The 13,197-nt window shown below is 38.3% G+C and overlaps 2 protein-coding genes across 2 annotated transcripts; both read left to right on the forward strand.

The window, feature by feature from the left end:
- The first annotated feature begins 591 nt into the window (after nucleotides 1-591).
- LOC128613361 (fetuin-B) lies at nucleotides 592-4,773 on the forward strand. The gene is made up of 7 exons (XM_053634051.1): nucleotides 592-883; nucleotides 1,871-1,984; nucleotides 2,123-2,201; nucleotides 2,288-2,454; nucleotides 2,527-2,637; nucleotides 2,729-2,887; nucleotides 3,568-4,773. The coding sequence occupies exons 1-7, from the start codon at nucleotides 683-685 to the stop codon at nucleotides 3,751-3,753; spliced, it is 1,017 nt and encodes a 338-aa protein (XP_053490026.1). The 5' UTR covers nucleotides 592-682; the 3' UTR covers nucleotides 3,754-4,773.
- Nucleotides 4,774-8,476: 3,703 nt separating this feature from the next.
- On the forward strand, nucleotides 8,477-10,646 carry LOC128613363 (fetuin-B). The gene is made up of 7 exons (XM_053634052.1): nucleotides 8,477-8,758; nucleotides 9,239-9,352; nucleotides 9,491-9,569; nucleotides 9,681-9,847; nucleotides 9,923-10,033; nucleotides 10,122-10,205; nucleotides 10,299-10,646. The coding sequence occupies exons 1-7, from the start codon at nucleotides 8,564-8,566 to the stop codon at nucleotides 10,467-10,469; spliced, it is 921 nt and encodes a 306-aa protein (XP_053490027.1). The 5' UTR covers nucleotides 8,477-8,563; the 3' UTR covers nucleotides 10,470-10,646.
- The last annotated feature ends 2,551 nt before the right edge of the window (nucleotides 10,647-13,197 follow it).

The raw sequence follows: 13,197 nt of genomic DNA on the forward strand, positions 1-13,197 counted from the left end.
TATACAATATAGTTTATATAATACCTTTAATAGCCAATGTCAGGTTATGTTTCACATTATAATATGCATGTATTCATTAGAACATTGTGTGCACTAATGTTGTGAGATTGCAGCACTTTAGATAAGTATAGATACGTATACTGTATGTGTGCATAGTGCTGTGCAAGATATTATACATGAAAATTAAATAGCACTTTTAAATCTGTTCACAAAACTTGATTAACAAAAGTTTAATGTTTAATGCATTAGAATTTATAGATACTATACAGAGCCTGTATTATAGTGCATTACAACATGCATGTACAATGTTTTTATGAAAGTACATTATAATGCTTTAGCTGTCATTTTACATCATGATGAAGAATCACTTCATTCCTAAACACATGGTGACAGCAAGGAAGTCTGTAGTACTGTGCAAACATGAATTGGCTAAAACAATAAGAAACAGTAGCTGCATTTTGCCTGTGCATATGATCTGGATGGTCAGTAAAAGTAGAGCATGTTTGAAACCAGGATCTATACTGCATGTGTAAAGGGGTCAATAGCAGATAATGCTGCTGTTTGCTGATGGGTGCAGATGAAAGTTCAGGGTTTGCTGTGTGACAGCAGAGTTGAACACGCATCTCTGTCCTCTCTCTCTCTCTCTCTCTCTCTCTCCTCAGGTTCAGCTAAAGCAGATATAATGGGAAAAATACAATTCATCTCCTTGTCACTGATAAGTTTATACTTTCACAGTGCCACTACATCTCCTGAACCAAAAGGATGCCTCGACCTGAGTGTAGTGAATGCAGCAGAGGTGGCACTGGACCAAGTTAATGCAGCCAGAAAGGAAGGTTACATCTTCTCTCTGAACAGAGTGTATGATGTCCTGCAAGATGCAAAGGTGAGTAGTTTCTGCCTAATTTCCTTTTATTCTTTTAGTCAAGTCAAGTGGCTTCATTGACATTTCAACCATATACAGCTGGGACAGTACACAACGTTCCTCCAGGACCATGGTGCTACACTACATAAAACAACACAGAGCTACCTACACTGGACTACATAAAGTGCTACAAAGGACTGCAAACATGTGCAAACAGCACAAGTCAGTACAATAATTTCTAACACAGGGCAACAGGCAGAGTAAAGGACAGCACAGCTCTGAGCAGTACTTGTATGGAATAAAGTGCAAAAAGATATTACAATATAATAATAAATGCTGTCAATGTATACATAACATAGTAGTTAGCAGCAAAAAATGCAGATGTTTGATGCAGTATTTTGTTTACGATGTTTTTCACGGTAATCAAGTGATATCTAAGGGGGGAAAACATAACAGCACATGCTGTTATAGGGAAATAATCAATATCGGGGTGGTGTAATGTGGCTTAAGAAGAAGCATGTCACAAAGTGTTTGGTTCCTCTTCTACCACAGCAATTTGTCCTCAGTGACAGTAATTAAATACACAATTGCTCTTTTCACCTATGATATAGCAGCTACAAACAATCTGTTGAAGTCACAGTCCCTGAAGACTCTCCCATGGAGGAACACATACTAACAGTTACAAATTTCAGGCACTGGAAACTCTTTCCATAAATGCTAAATAAATGTGTCCTTACAAAAAGCTTCACTATATCAATGATTACACAAGTTCCTTTTTTAAATAACTATGTTTTAATCCAATTGTTAGTATTATGTAGCACATTCACCAAGAATGAGCTGTTATCGTTTTAAATACTGTCAGCACTACTATTAGAGCCGTGCAATTATAGAAAAATAACAACACGTTCTGACCAATCAGAATCCAAAATTCAACAGCACTGTGGTATAAAACCAGATCATATGTTTGTAACTTACCAGTAACATTCCAATTAAATGTTTTGTTCAAAGGAGGAAGGGGAGAGCCTTTTACGACTGACGATAGATGTACTGGAGACAAAATGTCATGTGATCAGCAAAAGAAAATGGAAGTCATGTGAAATCAAGGCTATCGGAGATGTTCCAGTAAGTCCTCATACCACTTTTTATGTCAGCATATTAATATATTGAACTGTGCTATATTATGGACTAGCCATGCACAGGACCTTATCAAATAAGGTGTAGTGGGAAAACATGATATATGTCAACTTACAAATGCTTTAGGTCTTCGGAAAGTGTGATGTATCTGTCTTCATTCAGACCAACATTACTTTACATAACTTTAGTTGCACCATCCAGCAAGGTAAGCTAGGTTTCAGTTACTGTGTCTATATTTTAACCTCAAAAGTTACTTTGATTAAACAAACAAAAAAATGCCCTCATTTCCAGTTCCTGCTGCTGCCATCATTGACACGTGTCCAGATTGTCCAACAACAGAGAGCCTGGACGATCCAATCGTAGTCGAGACAGCCAATCTTTCTCTTGAAAAATTTAATCAAGAGACAAACATGTCTAATTACTTTGTTCTTCTAAATATAACTGGGGCAAGCATGCAGGTATGTTTTATTCACCTCCTGTCAAATTTCAGCATCAAAAACTTGATTCTCATGATGACTTTTCTTCACTAGTGGGTTGTTGGTCCATCCTACTTTGTTGAGTTCATCATACAGGAAACAGACTGTGCCAAAAAAGTGACTGATGTAGACTGGACTCAGTGCCAGCCAAAGAATGGGACACATGTAAGGAACACAATTAAAAATTGCTATGAGTGCCTATAAATAATACATATTCACTTATCTTGCCTTTTTTTTTTTTTTTTTTTAAATAAAGATGAATGGCTTCTGTACAGGATCACATATTACGTTTGATGATGACCCTGAAGTGATGCTCTCCAAAGAGGCCAGCTGGATCAGTGGAACACACACTACTATTGAAGAAGCTAAGAAAAAACTTTCTACCAGTGTCAGCTGTTCACTTTATCAAGAAATGGTAGGTGTTCATCTGGTATCAGTGATTAATGTGAGGAGTGAAACACGACATGGTGTGCTGTTATAGGATAATAATCCATGACAAGGTGGTGTAATGCAGCCTGATGTGAAGTTGAGTATTTTCCTATAACAGCACATCCCAAAGGGTTTCATTCCAATTCATCATGCTTTTTATTGATTTATATATAGTTATGTTTAACTTTGTGGATCTTCCGTGAGTCAAGTTAGTTCCTGTTATAGTAGTTATAACACAGTGATTCTTTTACCTTACCAAGAAACCAAGTCTTCTCTCCTGAGACATTACAGTGATGGAAAACTTACTGACTGTTACAAACTGCTTTCCTAAAATGTTCAATAAACATCTTAAAACCGAAAGCTTTGCTTCAAGATAGCTTCATCAAGCAGACGTTTTTCTTTATGTAAGAACATCATTTTGTGGCAAGTCTACCATACAAGTCTCTGAATGAGAAACAATAATGGATTAGAATGAACACATTAATATAAACCTCTCATTTGAATTACAGGCAGAGCTATTTTCAGAGCTGTGCTGTTAGAGAAATTTAATCAACGCCTTCTGACCAATCAGATTTGGGAATTCCAAAACACTCTGGTGTAATAAGATTAAATTCCAGCTTTAAAGAGAGAGTGATGAAGTAACTGTGTTTTTTTGGTGTCATGCAGCTCGATAATGAACCAGAGAACAGCAACAGGACAATCAAAAACCCTTCAACCATCCAAACTCCATCTGGGTCTGTGCTGATTCTGCCTCCTACACCCATCCCAGTGTCCCCCAGAATACCAGCAGCTGCTCCTAACTGCCCTGGAGAAAGGAGGCACAACCTTGGACTAGAGTCAGTGAAACTATAAATAAAAGATCTTATACCAAAGGTCACTCCACACTATAAAACGTTCCACTTCTGCCATACAACGCTATATTTTCCGGAAAAGAAAATAATAGCAGGTACAGCAATTCTGCATATCTACATCCATGAATCCGAGGTAGATGGATGAAGTCAAAAGTGATTTGAGCATCACCATAGCAATAGGCTAATTAATAGATGACTAAATAAAGTCATATCCCTTAGAACTGAATGGAGCTCTTGTCCCCAGCAAAACAAAACAAAAACAGTGTCTCGTGATTTTGATGACTTGAACACCTTTGGTCACAAGGGGTTATGATGCAATAATTCCTTTTGATATGAATCTTTATTCCTACTCCTGGAGGTAAAAAATGAATTGAAATCTAGGAGAGCATTATTGTATATAAAACACCAAGGTAACAGCATCAGGATACAACAGTACAGTTCCTTTCAAATACAGGTGTAGAAAAGAAATGCAGCCTGCAATAAAACAAATTGTAAAAGTATGTTGCCTTGTGTTATAACGGTTCTGTCGTTTCCCGCTATATTATATTGTATTGTAGATGTATCCATCCATTTTCTATACCGCTTATCTTACCCAGGGTCAAAGGGAGCCTGGAGTCTATATCAGGGCAATCGGGGCACAAGGCAGGGGACACCTTGGACATGGTACCAACCCATCGCAGGGCACAAATGCACACATATTCACATACTACAGGCAATTTGGAAATGCCAATCAGCCTACAGTGCACATCTTTCAAATGACACCAGCCCCACTCATTATGTTTCAATTGATCATATTTAGTTCCCAGGACAGAGAATGTGTTTATTAAATTGATCAGATTTGAAACTCTATTGTTTCAGATCAAACATGTTGGAACAGAGCAGATTCATTGTGCACATTGAGCTAGATCAGATGTGCTCTCATACCATGGGGTCAAAATGCTTAGGAACAGGAACCCTGGTCTTAACGACTTTTTTTTTTTTTTTGCAATGTTTAGATAAAATATAAAGAAATGCATATAATCCTAAATTAAATGAAGTTTCTCAGTGACATATAAAGAAATCAAACTTTCCTTACTTTGTAAACATATTTATTTGACTTTCTCCTTTCTTGTCGTTAATTGTAGACAGGTCAAGCAGTAAGGTTGGTGGCAGTCAGACAAGAGAGCAGCTTTCCAGCAGATTATTGATAATTATGTTGGACTAGTGGCTAGCATGTGGCACTCACACCACCTCGGCCTGGGTTTGATTCCTGCTCAGGGCACCAACCCCAGCCACTAGAGGTCTGCAGGAGCCAGTGCATTCTCAGTGCCGCTCCCAAACCTGGACATGGGGAGGGTTACATCAGAAGGGCACCTGGCATAAAACTTGTGGCCGAACCAAAATATGAGGACAGTTGATTCTCTGTGGTGACCCTGAACGGGAGCACCAATGGGTGAATGTACAACAGAGGTCGGGAACCTTTTCAGCTGGCAGAGCCATTAAAGCCAAAAACATTATAATTTTTTTCTTTAAAGAGCCAGAGAAAAGTCAACATATTTTTGATGTTTTTATATATGGCTTCTTCTTATTCTTATTCTTACTGCATTATTATAAAAAGTGGTAACCATTTGATGTCCAAAGTGTCCGTAGTATATGAGTGGGTGTGTGAATGTGTATGTGATTGTGCCCTGCGATGGATTGGCACCCTGTCCAGGGTGTACCCCGCCTTGTGCCCGATGCTCCCTGGGATAGGCTTCAGGTTCCCCGTGACCCTGAAAAGGATTAAGCGGTGTAGAAAATGGAATGGAATGGTAACCATTTGGCAGTTTGCGTGTTCTTGATCTAGCAGCCTGCACTTCACCTAATAGGCCTGTAGGTGGCACTTGGGTGTCATTTAACCCAGTGGTTTTCAAAATGTGGGCCGCCAGGGAGCGCCCGGGGGGCCTCAACAATTTGGTGTGAAAAATAAAGAAATGTATGTTTTCTCTTTCTCACTCTCCAGACACACACACACACACACACACACACACACACACACACAATCAATTCCTAATGTAATGTAAAGATGTAAGATGTAATTATTAATAAAAAAAAGGGGGGGATATATTCAAAAGTCTGTATTTTTAATGTGTTTTAAAGACATCTTGCAAAAGGGGGGCCTCGATCAAATTTTAATGCCATTTGGGGGGCCTTGCCCTGGAAAAGTTTGGGAACCATTGATTTAACCAACTATGATAGTTTCAAATGGCAAATCAATACAAGATGCAGCAGGTAAGTAAGAGTAAATTGTACACTACTTACCATTAATGCGACTTCTAAATATGCAAATTTGTCTGTTCGGACTGGAAAGAGGGATACTCGTCGTCTTTTTTTTTCTCGTCCGGCAGAAGGGGCTTCATAAAATGGGAAGTGGTTATAATAAAATAGCACAAGTATCGAAAATGCCCATTTCCACCATCAGGGCAATAATTAAGACGTTCCAGTCAACTGGAAATGTTATGAATCAACTTAGAATTGGACGTGTGTCTACTAGGGATGTCACGATACCAAAAATCTAGTAGTCGGTGGTATAAAATTAAATTAAAAAAATTAAATAAAAAAAACTCCTGGAGGACATCCTCCTCTGGCTGATACTGGCAAAGGGTGAGAGAGAGAGCGGGCGGGGGGGTATTTTAGTTATCAAACACTGTCTGATAATGAGTGGACGTACACACACAGCTTATACTCTGAATGCAAGCATTAGTTTAAATTCACTGATATGGTGGCAGGCCAGAAAGATTTATTAAAAGCATGAACATGTGAATAATTATTAGTGACATTAGGCTACATTTAGCTGACAGGACGCGGGCTGATTGGCGATGCATGGTGGCCCATTAGGAGGTAGTTTATAACACTGCAATGTGTTAGTGTCGTTAACAAATAACTGGCTATGGCAAACATTACATGGAGCATGGATGGGTGGATAACGTTAGCTGGTTTCACGGCTACAATGCCAGCTGCCTCAAACAAATATAACATAGGACCGTCTTTCAGGTGCTTCGCCAAATTCCAGGTGTTTCCTCGCTTTGTTTGAAATGAACGAAAGCATCGGTTTCACACCGGAAACCGATACTAGCTTTCCTCTCTTTTCCTCTCAACGAGTCGGGGTGGAGCTAAACTTGTTAAGCTAAACTAATCTTCTGTAGTTTTTCCCGTGTACTTGTATGCGTTCTTCTTCTTCTTCACCACTTATGGACCGACTAAAACACTTGCGCGTATTTGCTGCCCCCATCAGGTCCGGAAGAATCGCAACCTCGGTACTTCCGGTACAAGTACTGTCACGTTTTAAGAATGTTGGTACCGACTTGGTACCGAAGTATCGGTTCTCGTGACATCCCTAGTGTCTACATTGTCTCAACGCACTGTGAAGAGGATTGTTTGAGTGGCCAAAAAGATTCACAGCTGGAGAATTGCAGAAGTTAGTTGCATCTTCGGGTCAGAAAGTCTCGAAAAACTACAATCCGATGTCACCTACATCACCACAAGTTTTTTGGAAGGGTTTCAAGAAAAAAGCCTCTACTGTCATCCAATAACAAAATCAAGCATCTTCAGGTTGCCAGACACTACTGGAACTTCAAATGGGATCGGGTTCTATGGTCAGATGAAACCAAAATAGAGCTTTTTGGCAATAAACATCAGAGGTGGTTTTGGCGCACACAGAGAGATAGCCATATGGAAAAGTACCTCATGCCCACGGTTAAATATGGTGGTGGCTCTTTAAAGGTCCTGGACATTTTGTTAGGATACATGGCATCATGGACTCTATCAAATATCAACAGATATTAAATGAAAACCTGACTGCCTCTGCCAGAAAGCTTCAAATGGGCCGTAGTTGGATCTTTCAGCAGGACAATGATCCAAAACATACATCAAAATCAACACAAAAATGGTTTATTGACCACAAAATAAAAGTCCTGCCATGGCCATCCCAGTCCCCTGACTTGAAACCCATAGAAAACCTGTTGGGTGAACTGAAGAGGAGAGTCCACCAGCATGGACCTTGAAATTTGAAGGATCTGGAGAGATTCTGTATGGAGGAATAGTCTCCGATCCCTTGCCATGTATTCTCCAACCTCATCAGGCATTATGGGAGAAGACTAAGAGCTGTTATCTTGGCAAAGGGAGGTAGCACAAAGTAGTGACTAAAAGGGTATCAATAATTGTTGCACACCTATATTTAACAATTTTTTTTTTTTTTGGATAAACCTGTGTTTTGTTTGAAATTGTTTGATATCCATGAGAGCAGAGTAGTTTTGTGAATTTTTTTTTAAACAAAAGATCAAAAGGTTAAACAATAAAGACAATTTTCACAGTTAATATATGTGCTTTATATTATACATGCATTTATAAAGCATTGAAGAGTAAACCTTTTGAGAAATGCAACAGAATATGTGAGAAGAGATAAATGCACTGGGTCCTCACATTCAGTTCAAATTATTCTGACCTGATGTAGTAATCAGTCAAGCAGTGAGTGGACGTATACCTTTTTTCCACATCAAAATTTTTTTTAAGAGTGACATACACCTGTAGACTGGAATACTGATGTACTGGGTGACATCTGTCAATGACGAAGATATCTTTACCAAACAGAAGCAAAAACAGGTCTTACTCAAGCATTCCGTATACAGTATGGTTGCACTTTCTACCCATGTTTCATCACTGTTTGCCAACATTGCTTAAGGATCATATGAGAATTACACAACTGCTGTTTGATGGGTGGGCATTTCCTATGTAACAGTTCAACTGCCTCAAGATCTCTGCTTAGGTTCATCTAGAGTGATTTACTAAGCAAAATGTTGCAGTTTAGCTTTCTATTGATCATATGTTTATGCGTTCAGAGTGCTATAGCGTCTTCCGTGTTAACAGGATGCCTGGACCCGACTGTAGTGAACACAGCTGAAGTGGCACTGGACCAGATCAATACAGCCAGAAAGGAAGGGTACATCTTCTTTCTCAACAGAGTGTACGATGTCCAACAAGAGACAAAGGTGGGTGATATCTGATAAATGTCCTACAATGGATGGAACATCTATTTGAGCTGGACTGTGCTAAATTTTAGAGAAAATCATGCTACCTTTTAACAAGGCAAAATATAATTTAATGTACTTATAATGTGTTCATGGCATCCGGTAATTTTGAGAAGTCATCTCAGAGACTCTATTTGGAAATGCACACAAAGCCTCTCTGATTGAAAGCTAACTATTTATATGGTCAATAAATAGAAAACTGAAATGCTGATACTCGTATATCAACATAAATCATGATATTATACCTTTAACTACTTAGACTACGGAAGCTTCTGCTTGTTTATAACGTGACGTCATAGTTATTAGTTCTTCGAAACTGATGTGACAAAGATGGAAATAGTTCTTACAAAGTTTTAATTGTTGCAATTTTGACTAAACAAATGCACTATACATGATGAGATTATGCATTTATACAGTACTGTGTAAAACTTTTGTTCAAAGGAGGAAAGCCAAACTCTCTTACACCTGACAATAGATGTACTGGAGACAAAGTGTCATGTGATCAGCAGAAGGAACTGGAAGTCATGTGAAATAAGAGATATTGGAGATGGTCCTGTAAGTCCTTCCAGGCATAAAAGAAATTAAGAAATCACAAACTAAATCATTTGCATTTGGAATCATCTTTAGCAGGGAAGAATAAAAGCCTGAAAATATTTTTTTAAAAACATAAAATTGTTCTCTTAAATCTTTTAGGTGTTTGGAACATGTGATGTAACCGTCTCCATTCAGACCAACATCATTGTTCAGAACTTTACCTGCACCATCCAACAAGGTGCGGTTTGATCCTGTAATTCTAAAATATTTGATGGAACAAAGAAGATTGTATATATACTTCTCATACCTGCTTTTGTCTGAGAAAAATGACATGTGTATGTTTTTCTAGTTCCAGGACACGCCATAAATCGTGTTTGTCCAGACTGCCCAATATCACTGAGCCTAGATGATTCTAATGTGGCAAAGGCAGTACATCTTACACTTAAAAAATTCAACACTCAAAAACACTCTGCTAATTACTTTGCTCTCTTGAACATAACCAGGGCGAGCATGCAGGTACGTTTTAGCCACCATTTATAAAATGTAACTTGATGCCCCTTGGTTGTATTTCATTATGATCTTTGTCATCAGTGGGTTGTTGGTCCAGCCTACTTTGTGGAGTTCATCATACAGGAGACAGACTGTGCCAAAACCTTGTGTGATACTGAGTTGTCTAAGTGCAAACCAAGCAGTGAGACATCTGTGAGTAACAGAGCAAATTATTCAATAAATAATGCAACAACTGTTACTTATTATGAATACGTTTTTTCACCAAATATCTTTTCTTTAGCCAAAGGGCAGCTGCACTGGGTCACATGTTGATGGAAGAAACCATCAGACTTCTATACATGTCAAATGTTCAATCTATGAATTGGTGGGTAACATTTGCATGCTAGCATTTTTCTGCTATTGAAATAACCACAAGACTATTATGACTAATAATTATGAATACCGTGTTATCATATAGGACCATGCTTCAGACAACCAGATTTCATCTCCAAACATTGAAACCCCTTCTGGACTGGTGCATGTTCTTCCCCCTCCAGCTCTCCCTATGCCTTCAAGGGTCTTACCAACTGCTACCAATTGTCCTGGTGTAAGGAATCACAGTCTTCACCTAGAGACAATGGATATCTGATCAAAATGCCATTTCAACCTGAAGCCTTCTTCACCCTGTCAGCATAGATTATGAAAAAACTCATGACAAAAAATAATTTGGATAGTTCTGTTACAGGTCTTTAACAGCATACACAGCTGATTATATCATAAGAAGGAATATAGTATGTAGCCTACAATAAAGCATGTTTGAAAAGTGGGTTGCCATGTGTATCTTTATTAAAGTTGTAGATGCAGGTGAAAGTTCAGGGTTTGCTATATAACAGTGGTGCTACATACTTTTCAGCAATTTGTGCTACAGTAGCTCTTTTGTGGGATCTTTTGTGCACCTGTTTTTCCTGCATCCACATTTTTTGACATATTTGGACAAACAAACATTTGATCATCTTTGAAAAAGTGCCAATTGATGAAGTTAATATATTTGAATATATTTATATATTACAAACATTTGAATATATTTACACTGTTTTTTTTTTTTTTCAATCATTTATCCAACAGAAATATCAATAGTTGTGATATTCTGCTGTGGAAATAGTAAGTACACCCTTGGTCTCAGAAGCTAGTATTGCCTCCTTTAGCAGAACTAACTTCTTGTAGGTGTTTTGCATAATTGCCCTCCAGGCTTGCTGGAATTTTTGGCCGTTTCCAGACAATACTCTTTCAGTTGCAATACATTTTATGGTTTTCTTGCATGTACTTTCCATTTCAAATCCCCCCACAACATTTCAGTGGGATTGAACTCATACTTTGACTAGACCATTCCATACACCCGCCCTTCCGCCCTTTCTTGTTTTTGAGCCATTCTTGGTGCTAGTGTGTTTAAGATCGTTATCCTGTTGAAAGGTCCACTTTCGGTTCAACTTCAACTTTCGGACAGATGGCCTCACATTATCTTCAAGCACTATTTGATATGATACAGAATTCATAGTTGAATAAATTAATGCAAGCTGTCCAGCTTTGAAACACAAAATTACTTAAAACATCAAATAAAACAACAGGAGAAACAATTCATCTTTGTTCCACCAAAAAAAAGTTGTAACTACTTTTTTAAAGAATGGTTTGTTTGTTTAAAAATTATAAGTACAAAAATGATTGACAGGTGGCAAATTAAAGTTAAAAGCATTGGCTCTGTTATGCTTAAAGTGGAATTGAGCAGGGATATTTGTGTCCACTTGTCCTCTTTGAGGGAAGGGTGACTGAAAATCAATACAAGGTTTATCCTATTATTAAATATTTTCATTCTGATGGGCGTGGTTTATATCAAGATGAGCCCAATCCATCCACAGCACATGAAGGCTCGCTGCATGGCTTGATGGTGCTGAAAATTATGTAAATCAAGGGTGATTCTTTTTCCCTCCCATTTTCTCCTTACTTTGGTATTGGCCACCCACCAGTGAGTTCTCACCTATCATACAACAGTTAACAAACCAGGCAGAGTTAACACTAACATTTGCTTTTTCCAAGACACATGAAGCCAGCCAACTGATCAAATCTTTTCTATCTGCACACACTCAGAAAAGTGCATACATCAGCTCACTGAAACCCCCAAAATTGCCAGTGTCACTGTGATTTCCAAGGGACAGAGAATGCCTTTATTGCATCTCTTGCTCATTTGGAATCTAAATCTATACAAAGTGTTGTAAAAACATTGAATTCAATTGAATTTAGTGCTCTGGTATTTCCAAACAGAAAACTAGAAAGTTCATTATAAGGAATAAATTCTTGTTTTGTGGTACACTGTCAAAAATAAATAAATAATTGGTTACCAACCAAAACTGTCAAAACAGTACCCTTTGTTCTAGCACAGTGGTTCTCAACAGGCAGGGTGGAAGGGGGGCGCAAATAGTTTTCAAGAAAAAAACACAGACAGGGCATCATTTGGGTCCTCTGTGTATTTTATTGCTTTTCAAATAGAATGTGCATAAATGAAAAACCCCACATTCCCTCTCCCTCTGTATTTTCTTTTTGCTGGGGAGAGGCGGAGTCTCTAAAAGGCTAAAAGCCTGCCTTTTATCTAGCTGCCAGTGCAGACTAGTGTTGCCAACTTAGCGACTTTTCAGACCCCTTTAGCGCCTTTTTTTTTTTTGCAAACAAACAAACAAATAAATAAAGTGCCTAGCGACAAATCTAGCGACTTTTTGGACAAACCTTAGCAACTTTCCAAATATCACCAGTACTGTCCTGCAAGCGCGAGGTCTTGCTTTCCCGCTGCACTCACACCTCTCTCTGCGTCTGCTCTGTTCAGTGAGGGGCTGAGAGCCGGAGATTTAACACTGTCATGGATCACGGGACGCGCCCTTCGTCCTAATTTACATCATTCATATACGAATGTTTTTAGAACGCAAGACGAATGTAATGCAACATGTTTTACATGTAAAACAGTCCACGTTATTACAGCCTAGTTCTTTTGTTCAAAGTAGTTCTAGTGTTCAGAAACATTTTTGATCATTAATGTTCCATACCTGTCCGTTACATAGTTTTATAAAAGTTGTTTAAATCATAAAAGTTATGAAAAGTAATTTAAAAAGTACAAAAACACAAAGGCAAAAAATATCTATCTATCTATCTATTTATCTATCAAAAACAGATTATAGATTAGATTATATATAGCTAGATTTTATATAGAATCATTATACCTGGTCACCTGGTCTCCTCCAATATGGAGTGGGGGGGGGGGGGGGTGTGTGCCACATGATAGGTGAAGCTTCGGGGGGTTTAGGTACAAAAGGTTGAGAACCTCTGTTCTAGCA

Source organism: Ictalurus furcatus, chromosome 10 (assembly GCF_023375685.1).
Source record: "Ictalurus furcatus strain D&B chromosome 10, Billie_1.0, whole genome shotgun sequence".
Taxonomy (NCBI): Eukaryota; Metazoa; Chordata; class Actinopteri; order Siluriformes; family Ictaluridae; genus Ictalurus; species Ictalurus furcatus.

What these genes read in the sequence shown, in the direction of transcription:
- LOC128613363 (XM_053634052.1), top strand. Translation starts at nt 8,564, where the DNA reads ATGTTGCAGTTTAGCTTTCTATTGATCATATGTTTATGCGTTCAGAGT. An exon ending in GAGATATTGGAGATGGTCCT is followed by an intron (nt 9,353 to 9,490) that starts GTAAGTCCTTCC and finishes TAAATCTTTTAG; the next exon opens with GTGTTTGGAACATGTGATGT. An exon ending in TACCTGCACCATCCAACAAG is followed by an intron (nt 9,570 to 9,680) that starts GTGCGGTTTGAT and finishes ATGTTTTTCTAG; the next exon opens with TTCCAGGACACGCCATAAAT.
- LOC128613361 (XM_053634051.1), top strand. Translation starts at nt 683, where the DNA reads ATGGGAAAAATACAATTCATCTCCTTGTCACTGATAAGTTTATACTTT. An exon ending in TAACTGGGGCAAGCATGCAG is followed by an intron (nt 2,455 to 2,526) that starts GTATGTTTTATT and finishes TTTCTTCACTAG; the next exon opens with TGGGTTGTTGGTCCATCCTA. An exon ending in AGCCAAAGAATGGGACACAT is followed by an intron (nt 2,638 to 2,728) that starts GTAAGGAACACA and finishes TTTTAAATAAAG; the next exon opens with ATGAATGGCTTCTGTACAGG.